At 39.3% G+C, this 21,178-nt stretch overlaps 1 protein-coding gene and 1 pseudogene across 2 annotated transcripts; one reads left to right on the forward strand and one right to left on the reverse strand.

The window, feature by feature from the left end:
* Positions 1–200: 200 nt before the first annotated feature.
* Positions 201–4,051, reverse strand: LOC147625883 (arginase-like). The gene is made up of 7 exons (XM_086817856.1): positions 3,999–4,051; positions 3,720–3,901; positions 3,462–3,621; positions 2,811–2,944; positions 1,040–1,249; positions 840–950; positions 201–600 (listed from the first exon to the last, which is right to left on the reverse strand). The coding sequence occupies exons 2-7, from the start codon at positions 3,876–3,878 to the stop codon at positions 337–339; spliced, it is 1,038 nt and encodes a 345-aa protein (XP_086673982.1). The 5' UTR covers positions 3,879–3,901; positions 3,999–4,051; the 3' UTR covers positions 201–336.
* Positions 4,052–16,812: 12,761 nt separating this feature from the next.
* Positions 16,813–20,601, forward strand: LOC147625884 (arginase 1, mitochondrial-like; annotated as a pseudogene). The gene is made up of 7 exons (XR_015268814.1): positions 16,813–16,851; positions 16,949–17,130; positions 17,229–17,388; positions 17,904–18,037; positions 19,594–19,803; positions 19,893–20,003; positions 20,243–20,601. The product of XR_015268814.1 is annotated as an arginase 1, mitochondrial-like (transcript).
* The last annotated feature ends 577 nt before the right edge of the window (positions 20,602–21,178 follow it).

Genomic DNA, 21,178 nt, shown 5'->3' on the forward strand with positions numbered 1-21,178 from the left:
TATTTTCTTCAAAATCACTCATTTTTCCATAGATGGCACAAAGTATGCCCTCTTTCTTTTGAAAAAAGATATGTAGGAACACAATCATTACTAGAGCATTACCATGAATGAAAATGGCCACATGAATCACATGATTAACTTGACTAACATGAATGATTCTTAAAACATGCTTTTTCCACATAAGATTCAATGAGATAGTACTATCCCATTGATACATAGATTAGAATCCCTTGTAGGTAATTGGATGCATTCAATCTTTCAATGCTCATGTTTGCATAGTGTGAACATAATTTATTACTAAGATTGTTTGGCTATGATTATCCGGAGGGGTAATTTTCACATTTTTGACATCTTTGCAGTTAGTTCCCGCACAAATTTTGATGCCACCATGGCGGTCATATGATATGATGTGTCACGTTGAGGATTGTACTCCACAACATCGCCTGCAACAATGTCTCCCTTCAAGTGTTGTAAGATATTCATCACATCACGGAAGGAGAGTCCACCAGACTCTATGTGAGACACTCCTGGTGCAAAACCTGGGTCGAGGCAATCTACGTCAATGGATACGTACACACCTTTTGCACCCACGCCAAGCTCCTACAATACGCAGTCCAACATGAACATAAATAATTTTGTCACATGGCAAATATGGTGATGAAACATAGTTGAATGTCTTTTCATGGTTTAAAATGGTTTTTTGCTACCTGAGTAGTAAAAGGTGGGCAAAATGTCCAAGTAAAGGTTGGACAAAAGGCCATATATGGATGCATCATCATTATCAAAATTAAGCTTGGAGCATTATTCTACAACTTAAGGCTGGGTAAGATGTGGCATACCAAATTCTCCAAAAATTCTCGATGTTTTTCAAAATGCCTCATCTCATAAAGCTCCACTCCAAACCTCTCGGCTTGCGCCCTCCCCTCTTTGTTTATAGAACGTATTCCAACCTTTGCATTACAAAGAAAAGAGTAAAAAATTATTTGAATTTCTCTCACGTACTATTATAATGAAATGAAAGGAGAATATAAAAGCAAACCTGCAAAAGACGACGGGCATGGCCACCTTCCATGATGCGTGCAAAGGATGATGCATGCGAGAACTTGTTTCCTTCAAAAGATTCATAAAGGTCCGGATGTGCATCAAAGTGGATGATATCAACTGGGCCCCCAAGCTTCTCTGCAACTGCTCGTACAATAGGGTAGGAGAGGGAGTGATCACCCCCAATAATCAAAGGGCGAAGAGGATACTGTCAAGAAAAGAAAACATTTATAAAACAAAAGTTGAGAATCTTTAGGGTTGTGGTTTTTTACATGCTTGTGGCTGTGATTTAATTATTGCTTTGTGGACAGGTTGTGTTCACAACTAATTGTAAAATGTGGTTGGAATTAAGAACCATGGAAATAGGATGAACATGGAAGTTTCCTAATCCGAGGCAACCATGCCTCACCCATCCTAGAATATAGCACATATGTGTAACTATGCTTAATCATATATCAATTTTACTTTTTTGGGCACAAGTTCGAAAATAAGAAAATTGTATACATCTCAAAGTTTGTAAAAGAAACATTAGTATCCCTACTAGTGCAGTAAAGAAGTACATGAAAGGTCATACTTTATGCAATATGGAAGAAGCACCAAGCTTGCGGATTCCATACTTCTCAGTTCTTGTTAAGTCTTTGAGGCTTCCTCTCTATAGAAAAACTATGGATAATTGGCTAGATGTAGAACTCCTTTGAAAAATCTAAAATATTAGCATATTTTTATGAACTTAACTCAAAATTGTTTGCTATGTAAGCCAATCCTTTAATGTTGAATCAACTTATTTAATCTCAAGGCATAAGACATTCTCAAGGCCTAAGAGACTAAAGGAAGTTGTAATATGTGTATAGTCTACGTTTTGACAAAGGGATCACTATTAAAAATTGAGCTACAAATAAATATGAGAATTAACATCATAGAATTAAGACATTAACTATTCAAATTTAAAACCTCTAGTGGCTCCCATGGGCCCAAAATGTATGTTAGAAATATTTTGTCATGTACATTAGTGCTAAGTAAGTTACTTGGCAACATTCTTTCGCAAACCCTAGGCATTATGATGGTTTATCTTTAACTATTGTCTAACCTTTTGTAAGAAAGGGTGACAATAATTCCAAATGTCTTTTTCTTTCATTTTTTGCATATTTCATGGGTCCTTAGTACAATAATTCCATATGTCTTTATGTTGACTTTTTTGCATGTCGAGAGATAGGTGGTTAACTATCACACTATCTTGCCCAATGGAAAGTGTGAGACACTATACTAAAAGGTAATTTGTTGCAGCTTTATTTTAGTAACTACAATGAACTCAAATGCTTGAAAAGGTTGTGTTTGGAGGAATTCCCATAGGAGGCTTCCTATATTAGAGTGCTCATCTAGGGAAGACTACCAATCTCACCTCCACCAAAATTTGCAATGCTCATAATTGGCAAAAGACAAGCCATTTGGTGTTTCCTTTTACAAGGAAAATTGCGTTGGCTTTGTTATTCTTACATTAAATGCAAGTCTTGCATCATCATCTAGTTCTCAACCTAAATTCCCATGCAACCACATTTTAACAATTAGTTGTGAACACAACCCCTCCACAAAGCAAGAGTTAAATCACAACCACATTTTAACAATTAATTGTGAACACAACCCCTCCACAAAGCAATAGTTAAATCACAACAAGCACAAGATGAGAAGAGTCCATGTGGTAATAAATAAAGTAAAAGACAAGTAAAGTTAAGTAAACCATCACTTGAAACGTCTTTTAATTTCATGTCTACCTGATCCATGACCAGCTTCACAGAGTCAGAGACTGTCTTCATTAAGAGTTCATCTCCGATCCCAAGATTTTGCAACTCTTGGATTGGAAAATCCCCAACATCAGCTAAGACCCGTGGATCTGCCAAGTCCTTCCCTGCATGGTTATGCGACAAGTCGGGAGGGAAGTTAGCATGAGCCTCTTCATGGAAGCATTGGTCCTTTGCAAGCATATTATGAAAGGATGAGGTATTTCTTGTACAAGAATATGAAAGCCTAAGGTATGTCATGACCATCTCTTGAATCATAGTCGTGATAGAAGTTAGCATGAGCCTCTTTATGAAAGCATTGGTGCTTTTTGCAAGCATATTGTAAAAGCATAAGGTATTTCTTGTACAAGAATATGAAAGGGTAAGGTATTTCATAACCATCTCTTGAATCATAGTCACGACGAGTCAAAAATCCAAATTTGCAAGTTAAAAATGCAAACCTATTCATTAAAATGCTACGTACTATACATAGTCACGAAGAGTCAACATTCCAAATTTGCATAGCTCATGATGTGTCATATGAAGGTGCAACCACTTCCCCCAAGTGACGTTATGTGTCCTCTCCTCCCTAACCTCTCATAAATGGAGCAAAGTAGCAAAATGAAAAGAGGTGAAGCACCCAACCTTCCTCGGTTGTGGAATTGGCACTTGCAGACCAAATGGCCTCTCGTACAAACGGAGGAGCAAAAGCCGTTCCTCGATGGTAAGAGGAGTTGTGGCCCAAAGGAAGTCCAAGAAGACAGGAGACTGCTTGTGCCCCACCAGCAGCATGCACAACCTCAGCCTGTACTAAGATAACAACTAACACACTAAGTCAGCAACAGGGATGATGGAATGCATGTTACTAAGAATTGGAAGCATTAGACGATATGATAAAATTGCCTTAGCCCTTGCGCGCTCGTGAAGGAGAGCTAGCGAAGCGTTTATGACACGATCCTGGGCATGGCGAGACGATGCTGTTACTGGGATGGTGTATCCGGAAAAGTTTCTCGCACGCAGCTGGGTCTCGAGCTTTCTCAGGTGCTGGGCAATCCTCATCATGGCTGCAAATCAATCAGAAACCTCTGCTACAAAGAAAATGGACAAGTCGTAAGCATGAAATCTCTGTTCCTACGCAAACTGGTAAACTAGAGAGTAAAGGCATGGAAGCAAGGCGACCACCTTATAATAATGGTCTGCTAGTTGGTAATGTGAGCGATGGAGCAATTTCTGGAAATCGGAAGTGGAGATTATCTACTATCTAGAGTTGCTTACGAGTCAGGATTCCTGACTTCTGACAGAAACGGCTTGGCCCGCAATTTGATCACGAGGCCAAAATAAAAGCCTGAAACTTGTACACTTGTGCTTTGTAGTTTGGCTCGCAGAATTCGTACCTACTAGTACACATGCATGCGCGTTGCCAGTAGCGTTAACTTTGTGTGTTCAGGCGTGCGAATACTTTGCCAGTAGCGAGACTCTCGTGCGTCGTGAATTGTGTGCAACTCTCACTCCTGCGCTTAATGCTCTTATAAAGGCCAACCTACGTAATATTTTTTTCATCTCTGGAAATCGGAAGTGTAAAAGCCTGAAACTTGTACACTTGTGCTTTGTAGTTTGGCTCGTACACATGCATGCCCGTTGCCAGTAGCGAGACTCTCGTGCGTCGTGAATTTTGTGCAACTCTGACTCCTGCGCTTACAAGGGTACATGCTTTTGGGATAGCATATATAGCATCAGCACGTTACTTTGATTTTTGGCCCTCACAGAGTTAAGAGCTTGTTGGATTTGTTTGCAAACCAGCATGTGGCAAAGTTCGGGTTCACTTGTGCATGCAGGGCTGAGGTGTCAGCAAAGAGTTCCTTAACATATCAAAATCACCTGGTGCAGACATGGTTTTTCCTTGGGTCCTTGCTCTAGAATAGGGGCCAGCCCAAAATCCAATTTCCAAGTATGAGCTGCCAATGACAAGTTGGTTTACAAACCAAGCTGCTTGCGTGAACAAGCTCCAAGGGTCTGAGGCAACTATTTCAAAGAGTTATGCATGCTGACTTTTCTTAATGCTGCTTAATGTTAGTTTAAATTCAAGTTAGTAGTAGTTTAGTTGATAGTCGTGAAGTATTTTATCTTATGTGAGATTATTTAAATGGGGGTCTCCACTCATGTCCCAGCATTTTTAATGGTCCATGCACCGGAGTGATCGACTCTAAGGTGCTAGCGAATTCATAAGCTAGGGCACGGGTTTCCTCCGAGCGTCAGGGGCTCATCAGAGCCTGAGACCCTGGCTGGTCCAAAAAAAAAAAAAAAAGGTCCATCCCCTCTCCACTTCTCTCCTCTCCTCTCTTTTTACTCATCTACCTGTTTCCATATTTATTCACCTTCACTTGCATTTTTCACTACCCCTTTCCTTCCACTTTTCCTTCCCTTTTACAAGTTATTGGAAAACATTACTGCCTAAGCTTGTTAAAAGCAAGACTATAGTGGTTTAGTCACCTTATTCACTTATGTTGGAGAGATGTAATTGCTTTTATTTTGTCAATGTTTACTATTTTAGTAATGATGTGGTTAGTATAAATTTTTAGTTAAATGTTAAATTAGATTATATGTGATGGCTTGTTTTGTCTTTTAGCTTGTATGACACCACCCTTTATTAAAAGCACATACTATTATTTAAATGTAGGAAGAGGGTCCCGCACTTATATTTGATGGTCCATCCCCTCTTTCACTCTCTCCTCTCCTCTCTTTTCACTCATCTACCCTTCCTCGTATTTATTCACCTTCACCTACTTTTTTATTTCCCTCTCCTTTCAACTTACACCCTTCATTTTGGTTTTACAACTTATTGGGAATTTTTATTGTAAATTTATTAGAGTTACTTTAAAGTTTCTCTAAATGGGAGCTTCTTGGTTGTGCCACCTTGAGACACAAAATGTAGACATAATATCAATTGAAATAAGTGTTTCAATCCAATAATTAACTAGCATGTTTGACCTTGAAACCTAAATCACTTCACTCATTATTAATGACTATTTCATAATGAGAAGCAAGTCAGTTTGTCAACATCCATCTTCCGATTGTTTACACAAGTTTCAAATGCTACAAAAACTAGGCAAAATCAAGCACCTCCTAGCTCTTGTAGTGCATGGCTACAATGTGCTCCATGTCACCTATGCACTTTCTCCAATTGAGTTGGGGGACATTTAGCCACCATAGCCCGATAAGAGCATAGTGGGATGGGACTCTTAGGGCATCTTCACATGACCAATGTAGTTTGCAAACCTGCTTGTCTTTGTCAACTTCGACTTAGAAACTAGTTTTTGGGTTGGCCCCTACCGTCAAAGTAAGGGCTCAAAAAAAAACCAAGTATGCAACTATTTGCAACATGTGATTTTGACATGTCAAGGACTTTGTAGCTAACACCTCACCTTGCATGCACACCTGTCTTGAGGAACTACATTGCGTGTGAACAATACCTCTAGTTTTTTGTCCATTATGGGTTTACAAACTAGACCCTATGTATGAACAAGCTCTTACATGTGTTAAATAAGGTGGATTATCCACTGCAGCCCTTGCTTTTAGAGAGTTTGACTTGGAAACCCCATGCAATAATGGCACACATGTAGGCTCCAGATGAAGACGATGAAGGCACAACCATGTTGTTTGCTAAATTTATTCCTGGATCTGCTAGTTGTCCTGGGTCCCCTTATGTCGAATGGAACAAGTGTTTCTCTGCAATTTATAGATGCATGTGTTGTAGCTCCTCCACCCCCATAGTGGGATGAGCTCTAAGTGACTTTCTCCTTGACTTGGTAATTCCTATTTTCAATAAAGTCAAGATTAAATCAACACACATTTCTAAATGCTTTAGTTTAGTAAGTTTTTTATTGTTAAGAAAATTATGAAATGTTTATCGATATTCATATGTTAAAATTTAGTTTGTTGTGTATGACATTAAACACAGTTAATAGTATGAATGCTCACCCAATCTTGAAAGGCATATGCTCGAGACACAAAAAAGCTTTATGAGGTGTAGACCATAGTCATTTCGGATAACTAAGAATAAAAGTTTTTGAAAATATTAATGAAAATGTTCTTTACATAGAATTTTCCTTAATCCTCGTATTTATTCACCTTCACCTACTTTTTTATATTTCCCTCTCCTTTCAACTTACACCCTTCATTTTGGTTTTACAACTTATTGGGAATTTTTATTGTAAATTTATTAGAGTTACTTTAAAGTTTCTCTAAATGGGAGCTTCGTGGTTGTGCCACCTTGAGACACAAAATCTAGACATAATGTCAATTGAAATAAGTGTTTCAATCCAATAATTAACTAGCATGTTTGACCTTGAAACCTAAATCACTTCACTCATTATTAATGACTATTTCATAATGAGAAGCAAGTCAGTTTGTCCACATCCATCTTCCGATTGTTTACACAAGTTTCAAATGCTACAAAAACTAGGCAAAATCAAGCACCTCCTAGCTCTTGTAGTGCATGGCTACAATGTGCTCCATGTAAGATATATAATATAAGCTAATTTTGTTTTATAAATTCTAAACACTTGTATTTCTTCTATATGTACAAAAAGTTTCAAGAGAATTTGATATGAAGGTTAAGTGCACCATATAATAATGCCAATGTGAATTATCAATTATTTCAATATTGAAATATAAAATGTAATGTCAAAAAGATGTTCAAATCAAAGTGCCCATAAAGATTGAATGTGCAATTTGAAGTTCATTATCAAATGAAAATAGCAATTTTCTTGTTTTAAAAGATAAATGTGCAAGTCTAGTCCATTTTCACGCAAAGTATAATGGTGTCACTTCATCTTTGGCCCATTGGCTTTGGATACCACAAACATCAATCTAGATTGTAAATATATCCACTATAAATGCTTGGGCCTACTGTGGTTTTGTTCTAAGCACTTAGATGAAATCTTGGCTAGTGTGAATCTGTAGCTTCATCGTTGGTCTCCTAGTAGCCTAGATTGTTGGAATTAATGTATTAGTTAAGGCAGTGGAAAATGTGTAAGCAATAAGGGTTAATGGCATGTTTTCTGTTATTTAAGGTTTTTCCCTCAAACCACAATAAGTTGTTGAGTTAGTGATAGTGTGTGTGTTTCAACCCTAGTTGGGTTCCACACTAGGGTTTTGGCATGTTGGGTAGCCATTGTGCTCTCATTCTTGCATCTTGTAAATGAGTTATGTCTGCTTTATTCCATGCTTTTCTCTTGCTACATTTGGTATTAGAGTAGGCTCTGCCTTGCTCCCCCAAACATTGATTTCTTCTCTCACATTTTTTCCTCTTAAATACTTATGAAAATTCTCAAATTTTGTGTCGGTGCTAAAGCAGCGCACTGCTTTAGAGATTCCTCTATCAAATAGCAAACATATAAGCTCAAAAAAGATGTTACAAAATGAAGTGTTACAAAATAAACCCGAGAGAGCCCCAAAAAAAAGAAGACCTCATTATACTTTTTCTCTTCTTGGCATCTACATAAGAGTCATTCTGTGAATATATAGACAGCGACGGTATTTTGGATGGTACAATCAACGGTATATTAGATGGTAGCAGAGAAGGGATATTTGATGGTATCATATTTGGTATTGTCGATGGTATGTTCGATGGTATTGTGCATCAATTATACCATCAATTATATCGTCGAAGATACCGTCGGTTATGCCGTCTAACATACCATCATTTTTCTGGTCAAAAGAAAATCATTTTCTTTGTATTTTTTGATGAAAAGAACGACGATAACCGGTGTTTCTGTAGTAGTGATGCTACGTAGGTGTGGGAAAATATGCATTGGCCCACGATATTGGTATGTGAACTTGTCCGATGGGCACCAAACTTGACAGGGTCCTTAAGGCAAGTGGTTTCCATGATCTTTACCAAGTATGATATGCGTCTATCAGCGCATCTCCACAGTCTATTAGTGCATTTATAAGCGCGTCTACTATGCCAAATACCGCATATAAACACGCATCTATAGCCGCGTATACACTGTCATATTGACGAGGTGTTATACGCGTGTATAGATGCCGTCGCCGACCCTCCCATCTCTACACCTCCATACCTCCACACTAGTTCATACCCCCACACCTTCCTACCTCCCACCTCAAGTGTGATCAAAGAAATATATAATAAAGTCGGATGCTATACCTTTGTAGCTATGCACATTGTATATCAAAGAAATATATAATAAATCATGTACCCTATACCCATGTCCTCTATTCTATGATAGCCTTTTTTTCTTGCTCCCATTCGTGCCTATGAGCAGTGTTTGGCTGGCCCTTTGGATCATGTCTTTGCCGACAAGACTTGCCAATAAGAGGTCCTTGCTCAAGAGACAAGCCAAGGCCGAGTTGGCCAGGATAGAGCAAGGACATGCTCCAAAGAGATAGCTTGCAAGTTGCCACTGCTCATAGATGCGAGTGGAAGCAAGCAAAGAAAGCTGCCATGGAAGAAACAAGGCTAGTAGCACTGGGACGCACGACGGATCCAGATGGAGCAATATGGAGTGTCATGGGGGGCTGAATTTGTAAGTATGGATCTCAATGTGACTTGCATTTATGTGATTTCTTAGTCAGTTGTTGATTTAATCTGATACATGCATATGCTCTTTGTGTCATATTGCAACTTGATATACAAAGGCAGAAGGAGGCAATCCAGATGAAGGCACACGTGTCAAAGGAATGTTCATTAGATCACCACATAGTTCCACGTGGCGTAGAGATGATCCGTCCTTAATAGATAGAGAGAAGAGAAGAGAGAAGGCACAAAATTTATTTTTATTTTTGAAAAATTACACTTCGAAATTCATCACTAGGATTGCGGCAGTGCTAACAAAAACATGGAATTCAATGATGAAACAGGCCGGCTAAGGATCCCCACGCCTTGTCGTGGATGCTCCGCTACCTGCAGAAAACGTCGAGAATCACTGGTTCTAAAATTGTCCCACTGTTGTCTCCGAGGCGGCTTGTTCAATGTGACTACAAAGACGGCCATGGATAAATATGGTGCATACAAGAGAGTTTTGAAGGTCCGTGGGTCGTGTCAGAAGCAGACGTAGGAACTAGCAGGACCGCACCACCGGTGCAACGAACCTTTTATCTGCTATCGGGAAGGCCAAATGCCCCGATTTCTATATACATGGTATGTACATGAAGGAAAAATGTGGGTCGACCAACGACATTGATATGTGCACTTATTTGGTTGGTACCAAATTTGGCATGGATTTTAAGGTGAGTTTTTTACATGATCTTCACAAGTATCAAGAGCATCTTACATCGTATGTCCAATTGGGAAGGACAAATGGCCCAATTTCCATACACATGGTATGTATGTGAAGGAAAATTACGTGTTGGCCAACAACATTGATATGTGCAAGTCTCTGATTGGTACCAAACTTGGCAGGGGTCTTAAGGTGAATGTTTTCCATGATCTTGACATGTATCAAGTGGATCGGATGCCATATGTCCAATCGGGAAGCGCAAATGCCCCAATTTCTATATGCATGGTACGTATGTGAAGGAAAAATACGGGATGGCCAATGACATTGATATATGCACTTATCCGATTGGTACCAAACTTGGAACGGTTCTTAAGTTGAGTGGTTTCCTTGATCTTGCCAAGTATAAAGAGAATTCGACCCCGTATGTCTGGTTGGGAAGGCCAAATGCCCCAATTTCCACATGCATGTTACGTATGTGAAGGAAGATTATGCATCGGCCAATGACATTGATATGTCACTTGTCTAATTGGTACCAAACTTGAAATGGGTCTTAGGGTGTGTTAACCTTTTGGCAGCCCACCCATGTTGTAATATATGTACTTACAATTTTTGCCGATTCGGCCATGTACATAGAGAGCTAAAAAGAAAATGAGGGAAGCTAGAGTAGGGTGGTCGCACATTGCGCCACTAGCTAGGAGAATTAGAGCTTGAGAGAGTGCAATAGATGGAAAGGGTTAGTCCTCCCTTGAAAAAAGGTACTTGTATAAAAGGCAAAGTCTTTGACTTTAGTCTTCACTTGTTGGATACCACGTTGAATGCAAAGAGCTCAAGCTTCCCTCCACTCCCTTAAGGGTGTTGGATTTCTTGCATGCTTTCTTTCCTTCTATGGTCTCATGTGCTTGCTACGTCCATGGTTTCCCCTTCACCCACGCTCATGAGTATGCCATCTTCTCTCTTTCCCTCTCCCTCTCCTCTCCAAGCGAAATCGCATTTGCAACAAGTTGGGAGCTGCGAACGTGACATTCGTAGAACCGATTGCAAGGTTGGCTCCTACCCAGAAGTAGCAAGGAGTTGAGCACTCACTTGCGGCATGCTTGGACGATCCCCAATGACATGTGAGTCGCATACATAGAAGACTTAACATTTTTGGTGCCATTGCTAGGGATACTAGTCAGGTACGCTCCACCAATACCAATCGTTCCCTTGTTATCCACCCGATTCGAGCTTAGAAGCTTGAGCTGGAGTATAGACCGTTTTTGTGAGTTTGGAGAGATTTGAAGGTGATAGGAGTGTTGTTTGTTGTTGAAAGTTGTGTAGAAAGGTTAGCTTTTGATTGATTGTTGTCAAAATCAATCAAAACTAGTACTAAATCTCTTTTTTAGTTGTGATTTGACGTTTGAAGTGACCGGTTCTAGGTGTCACATCGTAGGAAAAAGGTCAAATCGATAGAAAAAAATGTTTGTTTATTATTTCTTTTGTGATAGGTCATAAGAGTGTGTTTGTGTGTGTCCATTTGTGTCAAAATAGATCAAAAAACAACAAAAAACCCCCTGATAGAGTCCAAAGTTGTGTCGACACAAAAAAACTGTCAGCAATTGCCTAGAGTGTGCTGCTTTAGTAAAGCAGTTTGCCGCTATACATAGCAGTATGCCGCTTTAGCAGTAGCCTGCCAGCTGCTGCTAGCTATTACCTACCCCCTTTGACAACATTTATTGTGCCATCCTGGCTGTCAGATAGAGGAATCTCTAAAGCAGTGCGCTGCTTTAGCACCGACACAAAATTTGAGAATTTTCATAAGTATTTAAGAGGAAAAAATGTGAGAGAAGAAATCAATGTTTGGGGGAGCAAGGCAGAGCCTACTCTAATACCAAATGTAGCAAGAGAAAAGCATGGAATAAAGCAAACATAACTCATTTACAAGATGCAAGAATGAGAGCACAATGGCTACCCAACATGCCAAAACCCTAGTGTGGAACCCAACTAGGGTTGAAACACACACACTATCACTAACTCAACAATTTATTGTGGTTTGAGGGAAAAACCTTAAATAACAGAAAACATGCCATTAACCCTTATTGCTTACACATTTTCCACTGCCTTAACTAATACATTAATTCCAACAATCTAGGCTACTAGGAGACCAACGATGAAGCTACAGATTCACACTAGCCAAGATTTCACCTAAGTGCTTAGAACAAAACCACAGTAGGCTCAAGCATTTATAGTGGATATATTTACAATATAGATTGATGTTTGTGGTATCCAAAGCCAATGGGCCAAAGATGAAGTGACACCATTATACTTTGCGTGAAAATGGACTAGACTTGCACATTTATCTTTTAAAACAAGAAAATTGCTATTTTCATTTGATAATGAACTTCAAATTGCACATTCAATCTTTATGGGCACTTTGATTTGAACATCTTTTTGACATTACATTTTATATTTCAATATTGAAATAATTGACAATTCACATTGGCATTATTATATGGTACACTTAACCTTCATATCAAATTCTCTTGAAACTTTTTGTACATATAGAAGAAATACAAGTGTTTAGAATTTATAAAACAAAATTAGCTTATATTATATATCTTACATGGAGCACATTGTAGCCATGCACTACAAGAGCTAGGAGGTGCTTGATTTTGCCTAGTTTTTGTAGCATTTGAAACTTGTGTAAACAATCGGAAGATGGATGTTGACAAACTGACTTGCTTCTCATTATGAAATAGTCATTAATAATGAGTGAAGTGATTTAGGTTTCAAGGTCAAACATGCTAGTTAATTATTGGATTGAAACACTTATTTCAATTGACATTATGTCTAGATTTTGTGTCTCAAGGTGGCACAACCACGAAGCTCCCATTTAGAGAAACTTTAAAGTAACTCTAATAAATTTACAATAAAAATTCCCAATAAGTTGTAAAACCAAAATGAAGTGTGTAAGTTGAAAGGAGAGGGAAATATAAAAAAGTAGGTGAAGGTGAATAAATACGGGGAAGGGTAGATGAGTGAAAAGAGAGGAGAGGAGAGAGTGAAAGAGGGGATGGACCATCAAACATAAGTGCGGGACCCTCTTCCTACATTTAAATAATAGCATGTGCTTTGAATAAAGAGTGGTGTCATACAAGCTAAAAGACAAAACAAGCCATCACATATAATCTAATTTAACATTTAACTAAAATATTATACTAACCACATCATTACTAAAATAGTAAACATTGACAAAATAAAAGCAATTACATCTCTCCAACATAAGTGAATAAGGTGACTAAACCACTATAGTCTTGCTTTTAACAAGCTTAGGCATTAATGTTTTCCAATAACTTGTAAAAGGGAAGGAAAAGTGGAAGGAAAGGGGTAGTGAAAAATGCAAGTGAAGGTGAATAAATATGGAAACAGGTAGATGAGTAAAAAGAGAGGAGAGGAGAGAAGTGGAGAGGGGATGGACCTTTTTTTTTTTTTTGGACCAACCAGGGTCTCAGGCTCTGATGAGCCCCTGACGCTCGGAGGAAACCCGTGCCCTAGCTTATGAATTCGCTAGCACCTTAGAGTCAATCACTCCGGTGCATGGACCATTAAAAATGCTGGGACATGAGTGGAGACCCCCATTTAAATAATCTCACATAAGATAAAATACTTCACGACTATCAACTAAACTACTACTAACCTGAATTTAAACTAACATTAAGCAGCATTAAGAAAAGTCAGCATGCATAACTCTTTGAAATAGTTGCCTCAGACCCTTGGAGCTTGTTCACGCAAGCAGCTTGGTTTGTAAACCAACTTGTCATTGGCAGCTCATACTTGGAAATTGGATTTTGGGCTGGCCCCTATTCTAGAGCAAGGACCCAAGGAAAAACCATGTCTGCACCAGGTGATTTTGATATGTTAAGGAACTCTTTGCTGACACCTCAGCCCTGCATGCACAAGTGAACCCGAACTTTGCCACATGCTGGTTTGCAAACAAATCCAACAAGCTCTTAACTCTGTGAGGGCCAAAAATCAAAGTAACGTGCTGATGCTATATATGCTATCCCAAAAGCATGTACTCCAGGGGAATTATCTGTGGGGGGGATCTCTGGAAAGTAAGAGGATCAGCAAAGTAGCTTTTCAGACATGTTGCTTGGAAAAAGAGCAAGGGGGTCTTGGCATCATCAACATTGGTTTGCTTGCTGAGAAGCTTGCAGCTAAATGGGTGCAAAGAGTCATCTTGTCTAATGATGTTTGGGCAGACTTACTCAAAAGGGATATTAATAAATTTTGGCTCAAAGGTAAAAGATCTTGGAAGGGTTTCTCTCTCAATGAAGTTTTGTTCTCAAAGGCCTATCTCTCCCCTATAGGCAGCAAACTGTGCTGTAGGATGTGGGAGTCTTGGATGAAATACAAAAAGCTCTTCTGTTTCCAAACCTTTACTAAGAGAGGTAGGTATGCCTATACTGCTGACTCTGTGTGGTTTGGCCATCTCGTGTCTCCGATCTCCAATGAACAGGTCCAGACCAGTCTTTCTTGTTTCAAAGCTGGTATAAAGGTTTGGGGTGACTTATGTGACTCAACTGGCATATTAAACAGGGAACAACTCTGCAATAAATTCATCTTGTCCCGTGGTGGAGTTGAGTTGGTCATTCAGAGGTGTAATGCTCTTAAGGTTTCCATTCCCCCGGGGCTGATTTGTGACTGTATTACCTTTTCTAAAGCCATCCGGTGGGGCGACTCCAGTAATCTTGTCAAGTTACCTAACACTTTTCATGCAAGGAATCTGATTCTTAAGCTCAATAAGAGATGGTCCTTGGCCTGGAACAAACATCAATGGGCCTTCCGATTTAAGCTTATTTGGGCCTTCGCTCATGAAAGAAAACACGCCATTTTGGCCTGGCTGGTCATGCACAAAGCGACCTGGACCCTTGAGAAGGCCCTGAAGTTTGGACATGGGAACGGCCTTTGTCCCCGCTGTAATACCAAGCTGGAAACTGTCCCCCATCTCTTCTTCTCTTGCCCAGACACTAGACAATTCTTGGATGTTCTGAACAAGGCCTTTAAGAAAATTAGGAAAATCCCTTTGAGTTGGAAAGAAATCCTCCTAGGAGAATGCCACTCTATGGACCCCTTAACGTGGCAGTCCGTCAGAATTCTGTTTCTTTGGCATGTATGGAAGCAACGTAATGAAGCGCTATATGAAATTAAAACTAATCACCACTTTTATCTTTTTCTTGATAGTGTACTCAAGCTTATCCATCGACTCCAGCCGAGTGGTGTTTCCATGGAGGTGGACCGGTGGCAAGACCTACCTTGGAGGAAATGGAAGAGATTCCATGTCTCCTCGCATAGCCAAACAAAGGAAGTTATGATACAAGGACTCCAACTGGAATGTCAAAGAAGGCTGCAGAATTTCGAGTTCTACGTCCAGGCTTCAGAGAGCTTCTGTGGGGTTCTTTAAGCCCTCATGGCCTCAATTTTCTGCTCATGATATTCTACCAGCCTCTCGGTCAAGCTCCACTGGGGCTGGCTGGCCACTGCCTAGTGCCTCAGTCTGTGCTTCAGGATTTGTCTGTCTAACTGGTGCATCAGAATTGTTATGTTACAGTGTTTCTTGGCCTCAACCTTCTGCTCATTATGTTTAATCATCCTCTCTCACGGATTAGAAGAGGGGCTGGCCGCCGAGTACTGATACATCAGGATTTTCTGCTACAGTGTCTCTGTTGTTCCTTTTCTGAAGATCTTTACCTTTACTGGTGCTGGCTGGCCGAACAGTTCATGATATGATTTAGTACAGTTTCAGTTTTTCTTTCAGGGTTTTTACCCCCTTTTTCTGAAGGGTTCATCAGGTCGTAGTGTCTCCCCATGGACCTTCCACATGGGATCTTGTAACCATATTTTTTTTTAATATATTCCACCGTTTTAACTAAAAAAAAAAAAGAAGAAAAGTCAGCATGCATAACTCTTTGAAATAGTTGCCTCAGACCCTTGGAGCTTGTTCACGCAAGCAGCTTGGTTTGTAAACCAACTTGTCATTGGCAGCTCATACTTGGAAATTGGATTTTGGGCTGGCCCCTATTCTAGAGCAAGGACCCAAGGAAAAACCATGTCTGCACCAGGTGATTTTGATATGTTAAGGAACTCTTTGCTGACACCTCAGCCCTGCATGCACAAGTGAACCCGAACTTTGCCACATGCTGGTTTGCAAACAAATCCAACAAGCTCTTAACTCTGTGAGGGCCAAAAATCAAAGTAACGTGCTGATGCTATATATGCTATCCCAAAAGCATGTACCCTTGTAAGCGCAGGAGTCAGAGTTGCACAAAATTCACGACGCACGAGAGTCTCGCTACTGGCAACGGGCATGCATGTGTACGAGCCAAACTACAAAGCACAAGTGTACAAGTTTCAGGCTTTTACACTTCCGATTTCCAGAGATGAAAAAAATATTACGTAAGTTGGCCTTTATAAGAGCATTAAGCGCAGGAGTCAGAGTTGCACACAATTCACGACGCACGAGAGTCTCGCTACTGGCAAAGTATTCGCACGCCTGAACACACAAAGTTAACGCTACTGGCAACGCGCATGCATGTGTACTAGTAGGTACGAATTCTGCGAGCCAAACTACAAAGCACAAGTGTACAAGTTTCAGGCTTTTATTTTGGCCTCGTGATCAAATTGCGGGCCAAGCCGTTTCTGTCAGAAGTCAGGAATCCTGACTCGTAACCAACTCTAGATAGTAGATAATCTCCACTTCCGATTTCCAGAAATTGCTCCATCGCTCACATTACCAACTAGCAGACCATTATTATAAGGTGGTCGCCTTGCTTCCATGCCTTTACTCTCTAGTTTACCAGTTTGCGTAGGAACAGAGATTTCATGCTTACGACTTGTCCATTTTCTTTGTAGCAGAGGTTTCTGATTGATTTGCAGCCATGATGAGGATTGCCCAGCACCTGAGAAAGCTCGAGACCCAGCTGCGTGCGAGAAACTTTTCCGGATACACCATCCCAGTAACAGCATCGTCTCGCCATGCCCAGGATCGTGTCATATACGCTTCGCTAGTTCTCCTTCACGAGCGCGCAAGGGCTAAGGCAATTTTATCATATCGTCTAATGCTTCCAATTCTTAGTAACATGCATTCCATCATCCCTGTTGCTGACTTAGTGTGTTAGTTGTTATCTTAGTACAGGCTGAGGTTGTGCATGCTGCTGGTGGGGCACAAGCAGTCTCCTGTCTTCTTGGACTTCCTTTGGGCCACAACTCCTCTTACCATCGAGGAACGGCTTTTGCTCCTCCGTTTGTACGAGAGGCCATTTGGTCTGCAAGTGCCAATTCCACAACCGAGGAAGGTTGGGTGCTTCACCTCTTTTCATTTTGCTACTTTCCTCCATTTATGAGTGGTTAGGGGGGAGAGGACACATAACGTCACTTGGGGGAAGTGGTTGCACCTTCATATGACACATCATGAGCTATGCAAATTTGGAATGTTGACTCTTCGTGACTATGTATAGTACGTAGCATTTTAATGAATAGGTTCATTTTTAACTTGCAAATTTGGATTTTTGACTCGTCGTGACTATGATTCAAGAGATGGTTATGAAATACCTTACCCTTTCATATTCTTGTACAAGAAATACCTTATGCTTTTACAATATGCTTGCAAAAAGCACCAATGCTTTCATAAAGAGGCTCATGCTAACTTCTATCACGACTATGATTCAAGAGATGGTCATGACATACCTTAGGCTTTCATATTCTTGTACAAGAAATACCTCATGCTTTCATAATATGCTTGCAAAGGACCAATGCTTCCATGAAGAGGCTCATGCTAACTTCCCTCCCGACTTGTCGCATAACCATGGAGGGAAGGATTTGGCAGATCCACGGGTCTTAGCTGATGTTGGGGATTTTCCAATCCAAGAGTTGCAAAATCTTGGGATCGGAGATGAACTCTTAATGAAGACAGTCTCTGACTCTGTGAAGCTGGTCATGGATCAGGTAGACATGAAATTAAAAGACGTTTCAAGTGATGGTTTACTTAACTTTACCTGTCTTTTACTTTATTTATTACCACATGGACTCTTCTCATCTTGTGCTTGTTGTGATTTAACTATTGCTTTGTGGAGGGGTTGTGTTCACAATTAATTGTTAAAATGTGGTTGTGATTTAACTCTTGCTTTGTGGAGGGGTTGTGTTCACAACTAATTGTTAAAATGTGGTTGCATGGGAATTTAGGTTGAGAACTAGATGATGATGCAAGACTTGCATTTAATGTAAGAATAACAAAGCCAACGCAATTTTCCTTGTAAAAGGAAACACCAAATGGCTTGTCTTTTGCCAATTATGAGCATTGCAAATTTTGGTGGAGGTGAGATTGGTAGTCTTCCCTAGATGAGCACTCTAATATAGGAAGCCTCCTATGGGAATTCCTCCAAACACAACCTTTTCAAGCATTTGAGTTCATTGTAGTTACTAAAATAAAGCTGCAACAAATTACCTTTTAGTATAGTGTCTCACACTTTCCATTGGGCAAGATAGTGTGATAGTTAACCACCTATCTCTCGACATGCAAAAAAGTCAAGACATATGGAATTATTGTACTAAGGACCCATGAAATATGCAAAAAATGAAAAAAAAAAGACATTTGGAATTATTGTCACCCTTTCTTACAAAAGGTTAGACAATAGTTAAAGATAAACCATCATAATGCCTAGGGTTTGCGAAAGAATGTTGCCAAGTAACTTACTTAGCACTAATGTACATGACAAAATATATCTAACATACATTTTGGGCCCATGGGAGCCACTAGAGGTTTTAAATTTGAATAGTTAATGTCTTAATTCTATGATGTTAATTCTCATATTTATTTGTAGCTCAATTTTTAATAGTGATCCCTTTGTCAAAACGTAGACTATACACATATTACAACTTCCTTTAGTCTCATAGGCCTTGAGAATGTGCTATGCCTTGAGATTAAATAAGTTGATTCAACATTAAAGGATTGGCTTACATAGCAAACAATTTTGAGTTAAGTTCATAAAAATATGCTAATATTTTAGATTTTTCAAAGGAGTTCTACATCTAGCCAGTTATCCATAGTTTTTCTATAGAGAGGAAGCCTCAAAGACTTAACAAGAACTAAGAAGTATGGAATCCGCAAGCTTGGTGCTTCTTCCATATTGCATAAAGTATGACCTTTCATGTACTTCTTTACTGCACTAGTAGGGATACTAATGTTTCTTTTACAAACTTTGAGATGTATACAATTTTCTTATTTTCGAACTTGTGCCCAAAAAAGTAAAATTGATATATGATTAAGCATAGTTACACATGTGTGCTATATTCTAGGATGGGTGAGGCATGGATGCCTTGGATTAGGAAACTTCCATGTCCATTCTATTTCCATGGTTCTTAATTCCAACCACATTTTACAATTAGTTGTGAACACAACCTGTCCACAAAGCAATAATTAAATCACAGCCACAAGCATGTAAAAAACCACAACCCTAAAGATTCTCAACTTTTGTTTTATAAATGTTTTCTTTTCTTGACAGTATCCTCTTCGCCCTTTGATTATTGGGGGTGATCACTCCCTCTCCTACCCTATTGTACGAGCAGTTGCAGAGAAGCTTGGGGGCCCAGTTGATATCATCCACTTTGATGCACATCCGGACCTTTATGAATCTTTTGAAGGAAACAAGTTCTCGCATGCATCATCCTTTGCACGCATCATGGAAGGTGGCCATGCTTGTCGTCTTTTGCAGGTTTGCTTTTATATTCTCCTTTCATTTCATTATAATAGTACGTGAGAGAAATTCAAATAATTTTTTGCTCTTTTCTTTGTAATGCAAAGGTTGGAATACGTTCTATAAACAAAGAGGGGAGGGCGCAAGCCAAGAGGTTTGGAGTGGAGCTTTATGAGATGAGGCATTTTGAAAAACATCGAGAATTTTTGGAGAATTTGGTATGCCATATCTTACCCAGCCTTAAGTTGTAGAATAATGCTCCAAGCTTAATTTTGATAATGATGATGCATCCATATATGGCCTTTTGTCCAACCTTTACTTGGACATTTTGCCCACCTTTTACTACTCAGGTAGCAAAAAACCATTTTAAACCATGAAAAGACATTCAACTATGTTTCATCACCATATTTGCCATGTGACAAAATTATTTATGTTCATGTTGGACTGTGTATTGTAGGAGCTTGGCGTGGGTGCAAAAGGTGTGTACGTATCCATTGACGTAGATTGCCTCGACCCAGGTTTTGCACCAGGAGTGTCTCACATAGAGTCTGGTGGACTCTCCTTCCGTGATGTGATGAATATCTTACAACACTTTTAGGGAGACATTGTTGCAGGTGATGTTGTGGAGTACAATCCTCAACGTGACACATCATATCATATGACCGCCATGGTGGCATCAAAATTTGTGCGGGAACTAACTGCAAAGATGCCAAAAATGTGAAAATTACCCCTCCGGATAATCATAGCCAAACAATCTTAGTAATAAATTATGTTCACACTATGCAAACATGAGCATTGAAAGATTGAATGCATCCAATTACCTACAAGGGATTCCAATCTATGTATCAATGGGATAGTACTATCTCATTGAATCTTATGTGGAAAAAGCATGTTTTAAGAATCATTCATGTTAGTCAAGTTAATCATGTGATTCATGTGGCCATTTTCATTCATGGTAATGCTCTAGTAATGATTGTGTTCCTACATATCTTTGTTCAAAAGAAAGAGGGCATACTTTGTGCCATCTATGGAAAAATGAGTGATTTTGAAGAAAATAATTTCATTTGATCACAAAATGAAAATTTCATTACACATTCACATTTTCACAATCAAGACAAATCGATTAACATGCATATTTGTGGTTGCATCTTATTTTCATCTGGATTCTAAAGAGGTGTTATCTTTCATACTCATAACGTGATAAAGGGCCATGTAACACTACAAATAGACACATGCACAAAGTTAAAAGGATTTGTCTTTCGAATGTTTTGGTGGCTTTTGTTATTACAATTTCTCTATTTTAATAGATAAAAATCATAAATAAAATTTGAAAGATTTCTACACAAATACACTTTCTACAAGTAGTAGGAAGATTTTATAAATAACACCTAAA

The sequence above is a fragment of the Cibotium barometz genome, chromosome 23 (assembly GCF_041138505.1).
Source record: "Cibotium barometz isolate CiBa-2024 chromosome 23, ASM4113850v1, whole genome shotgun sequence".
Lineage (NCBI taxonomy): Eukaryota > Viridiplantae > Streptophyta > Polypodiopsida > Cyatheales > Cibotiaceae > Cibotium > Cibotium barometz.